The sequence below is a fragment of the Zophobas morio genome, unplaced genomic scaffold, assembly GCF_036711695.1.
Source record: "Zophobas morio isolate AGI-343-1 ecotype UQ-CSIRO unplaced genomic scaffold, CSIRO_AGI_Zmor_V1 ptg000025l, whole genome shotgun sequence".
In the NCBI taxonomy this organism is placed as follows: Eukaryota; Metazoa; Arthropoda; class Insecta; order Coleoptera; family Tenebrionidae; genus Zophobas; species Zophobas morio.
The window spans coordinates 137,287-155,029 of NW_026972130.1; the positions used below are offsets into that span (position 1 = coordinate 137,287).

The 17,743-nt window shown below is 37.1% G+C and overlaps 1 protein-coding gene across 1 annotated transcript in view; it reads right to left on the reverse strand.

Moving 5' to 3' along the window:
• Positions 1-2,373: 2,373 nt before the first annotated feature.
• LOC135135771 (nephrin-like) overlaps positions 2,374-17,743 on the reverse strand; it is an 84,689-nt gene continuing 69,319 nt past the window's right edge. The window contains exon 18 of the mRNA XM_064064892.1: positions 2,374-2,632. Within this exon, the coding sequence (XP_063920962.1) occupies positions 2,486-2,632 (147 nt within the window). The 3' untranslated portion in view covers positions 2,374-2,485. The remainder of the gene's footprint in view (positions 2,633-17,743) is intronic.

The following is a 17,743-nucleotide window of genomic DNA, read 5'->3' on the forward strand; positions in this document are numbered from 1 at the left end:
AGTAAAACAAAAGCGAAACTGAAGCCTCTGGACATTACTACAAAGAAAAAGGACCGAAGTTTGAAACGGGAATCGTCTTTTGAAAAGTACGAGATCGTGTTGCCGTCGTTTGAGAAGATCGTGGCTGATCATAAGAAGTTTGAAGAGCATAAGGAAAGTGTTAAGCGGTTGGATGTTTTCGATGAGGGGATGTTGAAGGTGTCTTTGGCGACCGATTGTTTGAAGGAGAAGGAGTTCACTGGGGAGCTTCTGGATTGCAAGCACGTGTCGCTTGAGGAATTAAGCAAGAGTTTCTGGAAGCACTTGAAGACTTTGAAGACCATCATGAAGGGGGATAAATTTTCACAAAGACATAATTCTTTTTTTAAGAGCGACGTACGTGCGGTTGGTCAGGACTTGACGTGTAGTACTAGTTGCGCCGTTTTTTCCTACGAACAAAAGGAGCATTTGTTGAAGTTAATAGAAGCAGAGTTAGATCCGGATAATAAATTTTTGGGGTATATTTTTAAAGTGTTGTTACCAGAACTGTGTCTGTTGATTTTTGTGGATGAACATGGGATGACTAAATCAGACGCAGAGGAGTATTTAGATCAACGACCGTTACACTTTGACCAAATATAATACACAGAATTGTAAAACTCTTGATTAAATATATATATTTCGTTTTCGAATTCGAGTTTCTTCTTTTTTTCTATTTCCTGTGAAAATTTGCAATAGTAATGTATATTTTTTTACACCATCAGAAAGTAGAGATTTCGGCAAACAAAAAGCACACCGATTTTTTCAAAAAAGCAATTATTATGACGTGAGAATTTTCGATTGAAAATTAGGGTGGTTTTTCGATATTAAATCAAAATAAGGGGAAAAATAGATATTTTGAATAAAAAAAATTGCAGTGAGTTTGGGACATAAATAGGTAAGTTTTCACCAAATTTTGTGATTTTTTTTTCTGGGAGATAAAAATAAAAAACCTAAAACTCGGTTATTTGCATTTTTCGCATAAATTTTGAGGTTATGTAAAGAAAATGTAAATACAAAACTTGTAGATCTTTTTATTACCTACAACTTTGCCATTTAACTTTTTGCGATAGGACTTGTAGTTTTGCCGGAAATCGTGATAAACCGTTTTCTACCTTTAAAAGCTCACCCTCTTCCACTTCCCGACTCCAGATCGCCCGTAAATTATTTTTCCTTTTATTTTTGTTATATTTTCTTCTTTTTGCAATGGATATCATCCTGTTCTAATTTTTTTTCACTTTTTACCATTTTCAAAGGCTTCGGCATTATGAATTGGACTCTACTTTAAGAAATCATTTGAAAGAAGCAACGGTTTTTAAAGAAACGCCTAAAACTGTTGAAAATGAACTTTTGGATGCTATGAACGTAAAATTTTAACCGAAGGCAAAAAGGAATGTGGAGAAATCCTTTTTTACATTTATTGAATGTATTTTTGTATTTATTTCCGGCACACAATTTCGTCTTTTAATTGGTAATAACAACCTGTTCTATATCTTCATATTTAACTCATCAATCAAATTGTGTACCCACATTTCAAAAGGTCACGAGCCGCCCCTGAGAATTGACTCTTGTGAGCAGAGAGAGGTTGGTCATGTTAATATTCTTCAGAACATCTTGTGTTTTATTGAAAAATATAATCATTAATTTAAAATTACTTGTATTTATGTGACAGTAACTGACATTTCAAAAAAGAAAAGCAAATTTGTTTTCATGCCATTGTGAAAATAAAATTTTTAGTCAAAGTAAACGGATACTGTATATATGTTGGGGTGCCTATAAGAAACAGGTAAGTGGGTCATTTAAGTTAAATCACCCTGTATATGTAAAAAATATATTTAAAAAAAGTGGAAGGGCGTCAGTCATTCTTTCACGGGCGGCCAAATGTCTAGCATCGATCGTGTAACCTAGTTTAAAATCGCACCGCATTTGAAATGTTCATTTGTTCATATTGATTGATATTGATATTTTGCTACTCATTTTGTTTGATTTTTACGAAAACAAGTAATGAGTAAAACGAGGATAAGTTTGTTTGAAAATAAATAAAAAATCCTGTTTTCCTAATATGTGTAGGTACAAAATTTATTAACGTAACAAAGTTGTGTACGTAGAAGAAAAGAAAATAAATAGACCCAAGACAAAGGAAAATAACATCCATACCAGCTTACAAAAGTTTAGGAAATGTTAACTCATAAAATTCGAAAAATTGAATTATATTCAAAGTTAAGAGAAATAACACTTTAGTTGAGTAAAAAATGCAAAAAGAACTTAAATTAACATTTAACAATATATCCAAACAACACTATCAATTGTTTTTACGGAGTTACTGTTGAGTAAACTTAGCAAAATACACTGTTATTCATTGATTACTTATGTCTTTGTATATATTTCAGCGATCCTTTTTAAATTCACAAAATTGACCAACAGTCGCACTTTATATTTTACAGGACTATAAAATATCCTCCTTGTCTCAGACAAGATATCCTTCTTGTTCATTAATACCATAACCTTTTCCAAAACTAGTCAGGAGTCGTTTCTGAGCAAGAATTTGAGCTAGGAGACTTTGGGGATTCTCGCTGGAATTGTGAAGAACGTCTGGCCATGGAACGGCATCTCGCTGATGGCGGAGAAGAGATTCATTGGCCGGAAGAGCCGGTGGCACCGGGATGCGGATATGACCCACGTGAGGAAGTGCCGGTATTGGACGCGGATCTTGAAAATCCAGAGGTGGTGGATACAAAAGATAGGGGTCGGACATGTTGTAATAGGACCCGTCCGCTGGAGGTGCTGGCGATAGGCCACTTATGTACGACGATCTTGCTGGAATTTGATTTACATATTTTATAAAGTCATGGGCCGAATGTACATTGTCAAAATGTATTTGGGTACAGAGTTGTGCAATCGATATTTTTTAAACATCGAGATGAAGACAATAAATAATTCGTTTTTTTCCAGTGAGTTCACACTTGATTAACATTTGTTTTTTGTTTTTAATTCTAATATTTTGTTTCTCTGCGCAAGCGCAGTGAATATTATTAATTTGATTATTTTAAAGCTAAGTTACTTGAGCCGACTTGATCTAACCTGATGGAACACGAGAATGTTACATATACATCGATTACCTATCTATAAAGAGAAATAAATTTGTTTCGTTGAAAGATATTTGTTTTAAAAATAATGTTATAGCATAATCTACACAGATGCTGGATTTAAGTATGCAGACATATTTTTTTTCTTTGCTGAAGAAATTTGAAGACACTATGAAAAACCATCTTGCTTAAATCAGCTTTATGTAGTTGTTACTATGTAATAATAACGAAATTTCGAATAGCTTTCGAGTAACAAAATGATAGAGAATAGTAAACAATTACAAAAAAAAAAAATGTAATTTAACGACAAAAGCTATGGAATAGCAAAAACTGCACACTGCGTCCTTTACTAAAGAATTGGAGATGTCTTGAACAAATTTTTACTATTAGACAGGACACACAATTTTTTTGTATTTCATTTTTGAGACATAAAATCATATCAAATAATTTATTTTATTAAATATGATGAATTGAAATCGTAAGAGAAAACATCGTTTCTGAGATTTTTGAACTAATTCATTGAGTCTACAAACGCCAAACGTTGAAACTATATCCAATCGTCTTCTTTTCACCAAATGAATCGATTTTGCATATCACAAGAAGTTCAGAATGGTTAAAACAAACTTGAATATACTCATTAATGTTAAAAACGATTTGATCTCTAGCTAAAATGTGAAAGTTTTCTTGGCATTTTTGAGTTCATAGGATGGAACTAAGGTACAATTCACTAAATCAAAAATACATTTTCCAATATACAAGCGTTCCAAGAATCAGGTGATAAAATAGTTTGACGCAGTTTAGGAGAACCTGTCCACTCTCCATTAAAGAAAGTGTATGTGTGTCCAATTAAAATTGTCTCAGATAAGATAAATAAGAAAATTCTTTAAAACATAAATATTTAGATAAAGATATATATATCTATACGTTTAAAATAGTAAAAGTGGAGTAAAAGTAACAAATAACCGATGATATTTTCATTTAGATAATAATCTAAACTGTTTAATATATAGAAATCTGAACACACTGTCTGCAATTAAAAAACACTTTACTGCTTACTATAAGTCTTTTCGTAGACTAAAAACTTTTGGCACCAAAATATTAAAAGATGTTTTTAGAGGTTAACATTAAGTATTTACAAGTTTTGCAACACTACAAATCGACCAGTTTCAAGCAGCTAATGTTTGCATTTTTCAAATAGGCGATCGTTAGTAGGTAGGTAGCAATCGAGTTAATTACCTGTCATAGTGCCTTGAAAGTCAAGGCTTTGGTCATCTCTAGCTCTGTTCCTATCATTCTCATAACTGGGACACACTGGCTGCACACCTGGGTAGTCCTGTTGGACCATGAAATAAATGCTCGTTGCTTCTTTAGGGCCATCCTCCTGGCAAAAATATTCGGGCGTTACTTTTCTTTCCATTTATATCGTTATTACAAACTATAACGATTTATGGTAAAGAAACAACGAAATTAGTTCGTTGTTTTAAAATTATGTGTCAAAAAATTACTTCACTTTTTTGTTTTGTGCAGTTTTAGTGGAATAAATTTCAAAGCCGACGGCATAATAATGAATAATGCAAAAAATTTTAATAAATAACATATATTACTTTAATTAATAAAGGAGCTACTGTACCTTCATTTTTAATAACTGTAAATGCCAGTTTTTGTGAAAACTATTACGACGTACAACTACGTAAAACTAACACAACTACTTAATTTTCATTTATTTACTTCATTGTTCCCTTTTTTTTTATACATAATTTTGAATTCAAAACCAACTTTTTCATAGATATTATTCGTACACACGTTCTTAGTAGTGACAATATTGTCCTGTAGTAATGGATGTTCAATTGAAAAAGTAATCGAGCTGCCGTTGCTTGTTTGATATTTGATAGAAGAAAGTACAGTGAAAAACGCATACCTATGTTTATTAATTCACACTGTTGTGCATAAGTAAGTGATATTTCCGCGTTGTTTGCTGTCAGTGGTTTACTTTGTAGACATACTTTACAAAGTTACAAAAAATCATTACATTATAACCTTTTAAACTTTCAACAACAGATATTTATGTTAAATGAACAGACAAATCACTTCAAAAGTATGCAATAAAAAATTCATAAAAAATAAGTTTTGGATGGAGCAATCAGACAGTATTGTTTAGAAACGATTTTTTATACACTATTTCATTATTTAAGCTGCTCTAAATTGTGCTCCTGCACTCAGAAAACAATGAACTTTTCACACAGTTATTATATTAGTAGGAGTAACGTATTCTGATAAATTTCTTATTTAATTAAAGACTTATTGATATAAAATTCAAGAAAAAAAACATGTTAAAAATGATGGCGGTTTGAAAAATCTTCTTCGTCATAATAAGTATTATAGTTTTAAGGCAAAACTATTTATAATAATTTATTTATTTATTTACGATTATACAGATGTAGCCATTTTGTCAAATAAAAAGACTATCTGAATGCTTTTTCACATCTTGTTGTCTCTGATCATGAATCTAATTATTTATATTATTTTGCGAACATTTTAAAGTTTTACAAAAGTAGAAAAGGTTAATTTTTAGTTACCGAAACTATAAACCTCTCAGCATTGTCATCATTTTCACATACACAGTCGTTGAGGATATTGATGAGTAATTGAAGAGTCAGTTTGGTTTATTTATAATCACAAGTGAGGTCTTTCATCAAAGAAATCAGAAAATTTAATGTCAATTAGTAGGTACTGATCATTTGAAAAATTAAAAGTGCTAAAGTTTTTATTAAAAAAAAACTTACCACGTAATCGTTGTTACTCTCTTCGTTATTGTAAGTTGCGCTTTTCTCATTAACTGAGGATAATGTTTCACCTGTGACGGTATCGTTGTGGCTATTCGGAGCACACATTTCGATGGTAGCCGATGTACGAGTTTGATTACTGTGTTCTGAAAAAAATATGAAACGAGTATATAAACTACTGCGATCAATAAAATAGGCGAATAAATAAACTATCAAATGTGAAAACGAATGTCGGATTATTTTAAGTCTTCGTTTAAGCATGCAACCGGCAATTAATTCGATGTTGGTAATTAAAAAGAAAATACCAATAACAGAAACACTAATAAATAACAATTCTCGGTAAATCTTGTTTAAAAGAAAATAAAACGTATTAATTACCTGAAATACGTTTCTTGGATCTTCTATGTAAGAAACAACCAATTAGCAAGACGTTCATTAGTATTATTAAGGTGCCCACAATAGTGCCCACTGTTATAAGGAAATCGGAGAAATTTTTTAAGTTTTCCTCATCTAAGCTGGGTGACGAATTAGACGGAGGTACTTCCGTATACCCCTCAATATATGGCAAACCAGGCGGATCTGAGCATATTCGGAGTTAGAGTGTGTTAAACGATAAAGAGTGAAGTTACTTACAGAATACACTAAACTGCACTGTTGTTTTCATAGGTATGTCGGAAGATAACGCTTCGTGCATCGCTTCGCACGTGTATTCGGCATGATCATCTTCAGCTGTTGGCTTCAACGATATGCGAGAATGCGTGTCGTATCTGGTAACCCTTTTGTTCCCGTGTTTGCAGGGAACTTCAATTATTTGATCATCGCGATTGGCTACAATCAAAAAGTTTGTCATCTCAAGTCGAGCAAATATTTAAAGTGCTTACGTATGTTTAATTCTACGTTTCCTCTGTACCAGACAATTTTTGCTGCCGGTTTTGCATTTCGCACTCTGCATTCGAGATGGAACTCTTGATTTTCTTTTATTTCAATTTTTGATTTATGCCGGTAGTGTAAAATTTCAACGGATGATGGCGGCGCTGAAAAGAGTGAAATGTAATTTTTTATAGAAGGAAATCTGATAAAATAAATTGTTGACAATTCGATAAATTCAACCCTCCCACTTTAGAAATCCAGCATCAATTTCATTAAGGCTACACCATATGATAAAATAGCTATGTAAAGATCTCTACGTCTGTTTTATTTGCGGTTAATCGGTACGAATATAAAAGTAATTCGCCAGTATATCGTTGAGGCGTATTCAGGTCTTTCTGTGAGAAACAACCCTGTTTCAATTCAAATCTAATAATTTCTTTATCACAATGGACCATGACCTATAAGTTGTCATAAATAGTTGATACTTTAAAGCAGCAAATCACTAATAAAACTTAAAAATGTTTCGTTTAGGCAAACTTGGTGCCAACAACTCAGCACGTGGTCGACCCATAAAAATTATATTATGAAGTGATTCTGGTGTTTTTGCACTCCTCGAATTTTCCAAAAACCTCAAAAATTCTGTTGAATATAAAAACTGTTCTATATTTTCGGACAAAACACCCAACCAAATAGAAAAATACAAAGCCCTTAAAAACAACTTTCTGAACGATTAGATAATGGTGAATCAAATTTAGTTATTTGTTACATTAAAGGAATACCCAAAATAATTTCTTTACACTAGTTGAATCACCCAATTACAATTTTCACTGTTATTATCAAAACGTACGAGGCTTAGAATCCAAAGTTCTTGATTTTTATAATAACATTTTTTGTCCAATTATGATGTGATTGGGTTAACTAAGTCTTGGGTTACTGCGGACATTAGTAATGAAGAATTATTTTCTAATGATTATTCTGTTTTTCGTAAAAAGAGAAATTTAATGTCCACAAATTTAACAAGAGGAGGTGGGGTAGTTTTGGCCATAAAAAACGTTTTTACAGTAACTGAAATCGATACAACATATTTCTCAATTATTTATCCATTTATAGGTGTTATTGGCGTCAAAATTCGTTTACACTTCAAAAATTTATAAATACATTTTTGTTACTTTTATTTTATATTCCCCGTCAGTTAAATTTGACGATTATGAACTGTTTCTAGATATTCTTAATAACCTAGATTTTACGCACCATGATAATGTTATGTATCTTGGTGACCTGAATACTTCCTCATTTATTACTGAGAATTTCAACAAATTCTCGAATGCTTTAACTCATTTTAATAATAATAATAATAATAATAACCTTTAAGGAAATACATAATTACATTCAATACAACACAATACTTAATTCTCACAATCATATATATTTTAGACTTAATATTTAGTAGTTTTAATTGCTTAGTAACTGAATTTAATTACCCTCTTTTATCTGAAGATTCCTTTCATCTGGCATTGAAAATTGATTTTTTGATTGATAAACCTCAAATTGTTCCATTTCTATTAAATACTAGTTCGAAACTATTCAACGCTAATTTTCCACTTCTTTATGTGATGCTCCTCGAAACTGATTGGTCATCCTTGGATAACTTTAACGATGCTAATGCTGTATGTTCTAAACTATACGTAAAGTTAGACGATATGTTCTCTGCATCTGTCCCGTTGAAACACCACAAACGTAATTTCTCTTCCTACCCTGCCTGGTTTGATCGTGAAATTATAAACTGCTTACGCCTGAAGTCCAAAATGTTCAGCAAAGCAAAAAAGCTCAATTCTAGATATTTTAATAATTGATTTGTAAACTATCGCTCTTGTTCCAAAGTACTAATCAAGAAAGCCTACCAACGCTATATTGTTGAACTTGAAACTTCATTTACCAACGACCTCCGCAAATTTTGGGCTTACATTCAACTGAGGAAAGGCTCCTCACGTATACCAGGACTCATGAAACACAACTGCTTGGAATTTTCCGCCCCTTCTTCAATTGTGAATGCCTTTGTATCATTTTTTAGTAGAGTTTTTATTCATTCAGATGTAGATAGATCTTAATATTGATCTTTCCTTTAACGGCTACAATAGTAATATATCCATTCCATCGATTTCCGAAGAGGAGATTGTAACTGCTCTAAAGAGATGCAAATATAGTTTTACTCAAGGCATCGATAATATTCCCAGGTTCATTCTTAAAGATTATATCTTCAACTTAGTTATGAAAACTTCAACTTTCCTAAACATCTGGATAACTGCCTGTGTTTCACCAGTTTTAAAAAAAGGCGATTTGAACAATATAGAGAATTATTGTCCAATTTCTCTCCTTTGTTGCTTCTCTAAAGTGTTCGAATCTATAATCCATAAACATATCTAGGGCTCTGTTAAAAATCTCATATCTCGTTCTCAACATGGATTTATGGGGAAAAAACAATTTAGCATGTTTTACTCAATTCACCTGAGAAGTAATTTATAACCGAGGTCACGTCGACGTTGTCTATACAGATTTCCAAAAGGCACTTGACCAAATTGACCATTTCATTCTGTTAGCTAAAATGAAACGTTACGGGTTCACTGACGCATTATGTTCTTTGTTTAGGTCGTATCTTGTTAATCGGAATCAATGTGTAAAATATAAGGAGCACCTATCTAATGCCTATGTACCAATTTCTGGGGTCCCTCAAGGGTCAAATCTTGGGCCACTTCTTTTTTTACTTTTCATTAATCATATTACTGAGGTCATTGCATCTAACAAAGAACTTTTCGCCGATGATTTAAAAATTTCTCGCAGCATCACCTCCGTCAGAGACTGCATTTATTTACAAGATTTGGCTAATGTAATGAACTGGTGCGTGAAAAACCGACTTTATCTTAATATTTCCAAATGTTTCATTGTTTCTTTTTGTAGCAAGATTCATCTATTGTTTGATTAATGATTACACTTTAAACGACATTTTACTTGTACGGAAATCGGAAATTAGAGATCTTGGCATTATTTTTGATGAGAAATTGAGATTTAGACAGCATATACTAGACATTACGGCAACAGCGTTTAGGATCTATGGCTTTGGCTTTATATACAGAAATTGTAAAAATTTTTAATCTGCATTGGCGTTAAATGCCCTTTGTTCTTCGCTAATTAGAAGTAGATTAGAATATGGTGTATTAATCTAGTTCCAATATATAATATTTATATTGCCATGTTAGAATCTATTCAACGCACATTTTTGAAGTACTTAGTATTTTTAATAGATGGTATTTATCCTCAACAAGGATACGATCGTAATATGTTGCTGCTTAGGTTTAATTAGAATTCTTTAAATACTCGTCGTATTATTAATCTAATTCAGTTTTTAATTAACCTTTTGAATAACAAAATTGATTGTACCCAACTTTTATGTCAAATTAACTTCATTATTCCAAACAGTTTTAATTATTAACCGACACTTAAGACACGAATTTCAGACTCCGAGGGTGCATTTTGAGGGCAGTTTGTCAGACTCCGTGAGAGTCAGTGTAAAGTACCCGATGGGGCGTGAAGACCCAGCTGTGTTGTGATGGCCGGAATCGGGTTGTGTGATAAGAACAAATAGTTGGGTGTTAAGGTATTGATAAGAGAAGGTAGCATGTTAGGGTGAACCTGGCCACGAGAGAAGTGTTAACGCGTAAAATCTCCGGCAGATACCATGGTATGTACCTCGGCACAGAGGGCGAGCTCAGGTGGGGTGCCTTTGGTTGTTGACCGACCGGTAGTGGCAGTGGTGGCAAGCGAATGCAACAGAGAATACGTTAACTGATTTAGATTAGGAAATTAACCCGGTTTCTGGAGGAAACATAGTGACGTATGAACGTGGAGGTGTCTTCTCTACCTTGGCCATGGCAGGGGGGCTGTGGGCGGGCAGTAGATCCTAAACTGGACCGCCTGGACGATTTCAGATAACTCGATAACATCACCAGAAGATCACGCGCCGTGAGTTGAAACTGCTGATCGACAAGGCGTAGGCTAGGGGGTGGAGGCCCCCTGGTGAGTTACCCTATTCTTAATCATTAGCGATAGATAAGACAGGTGTGTCTGTTTTCTCATATTCGTGATTGGGGCCGAACGATTTTCGGGGGTTATTAGAAAATGTTCCTCTCAACCTCCGATAAGAGCTGTGCTTTCAGCAGGACGGGGCACCACCTCGTTATCACAGAGTCGTTAGGTACTATCTTGATGAGACGTTTGCAAATAAGTGGATTGACAGAGGCAGTGTGAATGCATGGCCCCCTCGTAGTCCCGACTTAACATCTTTAGATTTCTTCCTCCGGGAGGTTATAAAAGAACAAGTTTACCAAAGTTCTATTCATATTGTGAAGATTTAAAAACCAGAATTAGAAATGCATGTGCTGCAATAACTCCTGAAACATTTGCTCGCGCCCGGTTGTCTTGAGTTGCTGATGTAAACGCAGACCAAAGGAGGACTACGTAGGTCGGATTTGGGTGAGGGTACGAGTCAGTCTACCACAAGCTTAGCGCTGTAAACGTCCTCAGAGCAGGTCATATTACAACGCTGACAAATCTAATTTAAGTTTATACTACCAAGCAAATTCATAAAGTGCTTCAGTCTTAGTTTATTCAAGAAAGTTTATTCTGACTTTTGCCTCTGGCACTTGATCTGTTTATGAGTTGCAAAAATCGCTTTTCTTGGAAAGTCGGTACGCTTTTAAAACTTAAAAACACTCAGTGAAAGTGATTTTTTTTGCGTAGGTATGTGACGAATTTTTGTTATGTAAAATTCGTGACATTTTGCATCTGCTTATGAATATGCTTATGATATCTTCCACAAAATAAAAATTCCTACCTAAGACGAACTCCTCCGTCGCCCATTGCACCTGACCCGCCAAATTAGCCACTTCGCATTCCAGCATCGCCTCACCACCTTCTTGCACTTCCACATGTCGAGGTTCCACTCGGAAATATTGTTGTCGACCATAGACCAAACTTAAACCGACGGTCATTATGTACACTGCAAAAAAGGGACATTGTTAAAAAAGAGTAACTGCGACGAGGGTTGCCTTGAAAATTTAAATTTATAGGATAAGTAAGCTGGTGTGTAGCTATGTTGATCCTTGTTCCAAACACTTTCTGTACGCAGGATCGGTATAAATGACTCGGGATAATTTAAAATTGCTCTCCAGTAGCTAAATAATGCAAACTCGAATGGGATCTTACAGATGTGGCCTTTAACGCCTTTGTACATTTAAATAGATTAATGCCAGGGATAGTGTAGGTATTGGTCATTATTTTTTTATGTTGGCTTGTTTTAAACCTATTAGGGGTTTCCTCGTTTACGTGATAATGAAGTAAGAGTAAGAATGAGTTAGTAAAAAAGAGTGTATGAGTACAACTTTGAATCATGCGAAAATATATCAGTTCATCATTAAAATTTATCACAATTAATTCGGGGAGATAAAACTTTTTGTTGCATATAAATTAGGTTTAAAAATTATAGTGAGTGTTACAGAAATGTAAGAGTACTCGGCTACCATCGCTCGCTTTCGCCTGACCTCGCCACGCGCCGGAGGCAGTACCGGATCATCCCTCAGGGGGATGGCAATATTAATTTAGGCATAGAGCTGTAAATACGTTCGACCTGTGATTTGAGGGTGGTTTGAATAAATTGTGCAGTTCAGTGTGTGGTGTTATTTAGGGTTATTTTACAATCAGAAGTGGGATTATTAGCCACAAGTGCCCATACATCAAACCGGCCAGAGGAAAATGGGAAAAGAGAAAAAGAAAGAATGTCGTACTTCAAAACGTCGCGGGTATACACCACCGCGGCCGCCACAGACGAGTCAAAAGCTAAATGAGGATGAAGAAACACCACGACGCCGCAATCCAAAACAACGTAGTCATACACCACCGAGTACACCACCTCTAGTATCGGCGGTCAAGGTAGCGCGACGTCGGCGTCGCTCCCGCTCATCCTCCACGTCGTCGTCGTCGACGTCATCCTCGGCGGCAAGCACCCCGGACCTGAAGAAGGAACTGCGACAGGTCAAGCAGGAGTTGGCGCAATTAAGAAATCGCTCTACCCCGAGTGTTTTCGACCAGGATGCGAGCATCATACCAGTTTTTGATCCAGCACGAGACGACGCTTCGGTGGATGAATGGATCGGCAGATTAGAAACCTTTGCGAGACGTTATTGCTGGAATGATGACACCATACTTCGTCTGATTGCAAGCAGATTACGAGGGCATGCACGACAATGGTATGACGAACAGTTACGCCGCGATCCGATCTGGTCAACTTTTAAGATGGAGTTTGCTCATCATTTTCGTAAGTCCGCTCCTTTTGCCAGCCTGTTAGGTGATGCCGCAAATTACGCGACGAAACCTGGTCAAAAACTCGGCGATTATTGCTTTATAAAACTAACAAAATTGCGCGCCCTAAATCTCCAAATTCCCGACGAGTATTTAATTGACGCCGTTATTGGGGTATCAAGGATGAAAATATTGCACGTACGGTCCGTTCCGCGCGATATCCAAACGCCAATGCCCTTTACGCTGGGATGAGCGCTATGGGGGCAATGCCAATTGCGGTCGCGGGCCCATCAAAGCAGGGTAGCCCGTTAAATCGTAGCGTCGAAGCCGCTAAAGCGCACCAAATATGTTACAATTGCGGGATTTCGGGACACATGGCAAAAAGTTGCCGAAAACCACGCTTAGAGTGTTCGAGATGTAATAAGTTGGGTCATTCCGCGGAGGCATGCACATCAACAACTCCAACGGGGAGACCTGATAAACGAAAATTTCACGGGCGAGTACCGTTCTCGCGTAAACCAATTTTGGCGGTGACAGGTAGTGTTAGCGACTCTGAGACGAACACGTTTCTAAAAACGGCGTACGTAAACAACCATAAGGTCCAATGTCTAATTGATACCGGAAGTGCTCATACTCTAATTAAGGCGTCGATAATTCGAAATTTAAAGCTTGCCCTCGATTCGAACGATCTTAAATTGCTAGTTGGTTTTTCCGGAGCAACGGTTTGTTCAATTGGAAGCGCATTGATAACGTTAAAAGTAATGTCTGCTGTAGCAAATGTTAGTGCTACCGTAGTTAATGACGAACGAATGACCTACGACATGATTGTTGGTCGTGATTTCCTCGAGTTGCCGAACATAATTTTTAAAAAGCAAAAGGGAGGAGTTTATTTGTTTTCCACGAATGCACTTCCGATTCCAGTAAACATAGTCGACATTGTTTTTCCGCACCTTTCCATTGAAACTTTGAATTTCGGCGAAATTGACGACGCTGACAGGCGAGCCTGTTTTGCCCTGCTAAGTAATTATTCCGACTGCGTTTCGTCCAGTTTACAGAAATTGGGAAAAACGCAAACAGCGCAATTGGAGATCAAATGTACAACTGATACGCCAATTTGTTACTCCCCATATAGAATGTCTGAGGAACAAAAATCGGTTTTACGCAACATTATCGGTGAACTTCTTGATAATAATATTATCCGCGAGTCCACATCACCTTACGCTAGTCCGATTACGCTAGTCAAAAAGAAGAACGGAGATTTTCGCCTTTGTATTGATTACCGCCGATTAAATGCTGTAACGATAAGGGACCGATACCCACGTCCACGAATCGACGAGCAAATTGATAAGTTGGGTGGATATGCTTATTTTATCGGACTTGACTTGGCGTCTGGTTATTATCAAGTGCCAGTGTCAGAAACTTCTATCCCTAAAACTGCGTTTGTGACACCCGAAGGTCACTACGAATTCCTACGAATGCCATTTGGGCTTACTAACGCACCAGCTGTCTTTCAGCGCCTTATCAATTTGGTTCTCGGTCCACTTAAAAACTCGATAGCTTTCCCTTACATCGACGACATAATTATCCCAGCACACACAGTTCAGGAGGGTCTTTATCGCTTACAGTTAGTGTTGGATAAGTTACGGGAACACAGATTAACTTTAAACATACAAAAATGTTCCTTTTTTCATTTGAAGATAGAGTACCTCGGGAGGGAAATTAGTGCGAAAGGTGTGGAACCTAGTAAACGCAAAATAAGGGCCGTTGTCGATTTAGCGGCACCAAAAACCGTGAAACAAGTTAGACAGTTTGTCGGACTTGCTAGTTATTTCCGCAAATTTATAAAAAACTTTGCAGTAATTATTGCTCCGATTACACAACTAACCCGGCGTGACCGTCCATTTAATTGGGGTATAGAACAAGAAAATGCTTTTCGCCAGATAAAACGAATTTTATGTGACGAGCCGGTTCTATCATTTTTTTATCCTGATTTGAAGACCGAATTGCATACAGATGCTTGCGCGCTAGGAGTAGGTGCCATTTTAATGCAAACGGATCCGGCGGGTCAAATGCGAGTAGTTGCATATTTCTCGAAACAGACGACGGTCGATCAACGCCATTATCACTCGTATGAACTAGAAACCATGACCGTAGTTCTTTCCTTGCGCCATTTTCGAACATATCTTTTGGGGCTGAAATTTACGGTGGTCACTGACTGTGCGGCTCTCCGCACTACATTTACAAAAAAGGATTTAATTCCGCGCATTGGAAGGTGGTGGTTAGAAGTACAAGACTTTCAATTCGAAATTGCGTAACGACCCGGCACACGTATGCAGCACGTGGACACCTTTAGCAGAAATCCTGTCGAAACATTGCAAATCGATGTCACAGACGCCGACTGGATTCTTGCAGCGCAGTTGCAAGATGATGACATTCGGCGTATTAGAAAAATTTTAATGACTGAGGCGAAGTCGGCAGGAACAAAACATTATTTTGAACTGTACGAGATAAAACAGAATAAACTCTTTCGTAAATTAGATAACGGTAAAAAGCGATGGGTAGTACCTAAAGCGGCGCGCATGCAAATTTGCAGATTATGCCACGATGATGCTGGCCATTTCGGATTTAATAAAACTTTAAAACGCATCCAAGAGCACTACTGGTTCCCTAAAATGACGCGTTTCGTAAAAAAATACGTGGCCGCGTGTCTTAAATGCGCATATTATAAACACAATGTGAGGAAAAGCGGCCAACTGCACCCAATAGAGAAGGTCCCTCAAGCCTTCCATACACTGCACATCGACCATGTAGGGCCATTCGAAACGAGCAAACAACGGAACCGGTACTTATTTGTTATTGTTGATGGTTTTACAAAATTTACCATTCTCGAACCCGTGAAATCGACAAAATCAAAATTGGCTATTAAGGTTTTGCTAGACTGTATTCACATATTTGGTGTGCCTGCCCGTGTAATTAGCGACCGTGGTACGGCATTTACGTCCTCATCATTCCATATTTTCTGTAGGGAATATGGCGTGCAACATATTTTAAATGCAGTCGCTACTCCTCGCGCAAACGGGCAATGTGAGCGTTATAATAAAACAATTTTGCAATCCTTGGCCGCTTCGTGCGCTTCGCGAGATGTCCGCGACTGGGACAAATCCGCTAAGCCTATTCAGCTGGCATTAAACACATTATACAATAAAGCCATTGGTACTACACCCGGTAAGGCGCTACTGGGGTTTAATTTACGTCATCCTGGAAGCGGGTTCCTTTTACGTGAAATGGATGACAACGTCGAAAGGGTCAATCTATACGCTCTCCGAGAGCAAATTTCGGCACACATCACCGCAGATCAAGAAAGGCAGCGACTACGTTATAATAAAGCACGACGGGAGGCCCGCAAATATGGAGTGGGTGACGTTGTTCTCCTGGATGTTACCCAGGACGTGGCTACGGGGACCAGCCGAAAATTACGACCGAGACGTAAGGGCCCATATGTGGTAACCAAAGTGCTACATAACGACCGCTACGAAGTGGAAGATATGAGGGAGCAAGGACGTCATCATAGGACGGTCATGGCAGCCGATCGAATGCTTCCATGGACCTCCACGTTACAGTAAATGTGAGTATCAAACCCCTTGTTCAGTATTTCAAGCTGTTACAAGGTTTACGTACGTAAGTAGACGGAAGTAGCCGACGGGCTAGCGACCGCTACTTTTACGAGACCAACGGGTCTAATCTCCCTTCACAACCTTAAAACCCATAAGACCAATGGGTCTGTTTTCCTTCTTATTACCTTGAAATCAAGAGACCAACGGGTCTTTTGAAATTAAGACGACGAGATCACCTATCAGATCTATTCCAAAATTATGACGACGAGACCACCTCTCAGGTCTATCTCAAGTTAAGATTGACGACACACCTATTGGGTCTGTCTCAATATTCAAACGACGAGACCACTACGGGTCTACCTCAACTTATTACAAGCTAAGATCATCAAATCAAAACTAGGGGGATTGCAACGTGCGTCCTCTTGGTTAAGCCCTTATAGTAAATTACATCGAAATCTTTCGTTTTAGGCTTCCATTCTGGTCATGGGTCTGAGGACAGCCCAAAGTCAGGATGGCCGATTGTAAGAGTACTCGGCTACCATCGCTCGCTTTCGCCTGACCTCGCCACGCGCCGGAGGCAGTACCGGATCATCCCTCAGGGGGATGGCAATATTAATTTAGGCATAGAGCTGTAAATACGTTCGACCTGTGATTTGAGGGTGGTTTGAATAAATTGTGCAGTTCAGTGTGTGGTGTTATTTAGGGTTATTTTACAGAAATCAACATCAGCCCCTCCCTCTTTTTTATATTTATTATTTTATTAACATTGAACGTCACCTGGGACATGTAATAACTAGACAGCGGATTTCTGTCGGGCTACGTCACGATTATAGGTGGGGACGCGCTGGGATCGCCGGGACTCAGTAGCGGGTGATAGATAATCACTGAATTTAATCGACACTTATTCCATAAATACAATTAACGATTTATTAATCAAACTGCTTAATCATGGGTTAACTTATCTTCGAAGGTTCTAAATTCAATTCAAATTCTAATAACATGTGTTCAGAATTTGGCATCG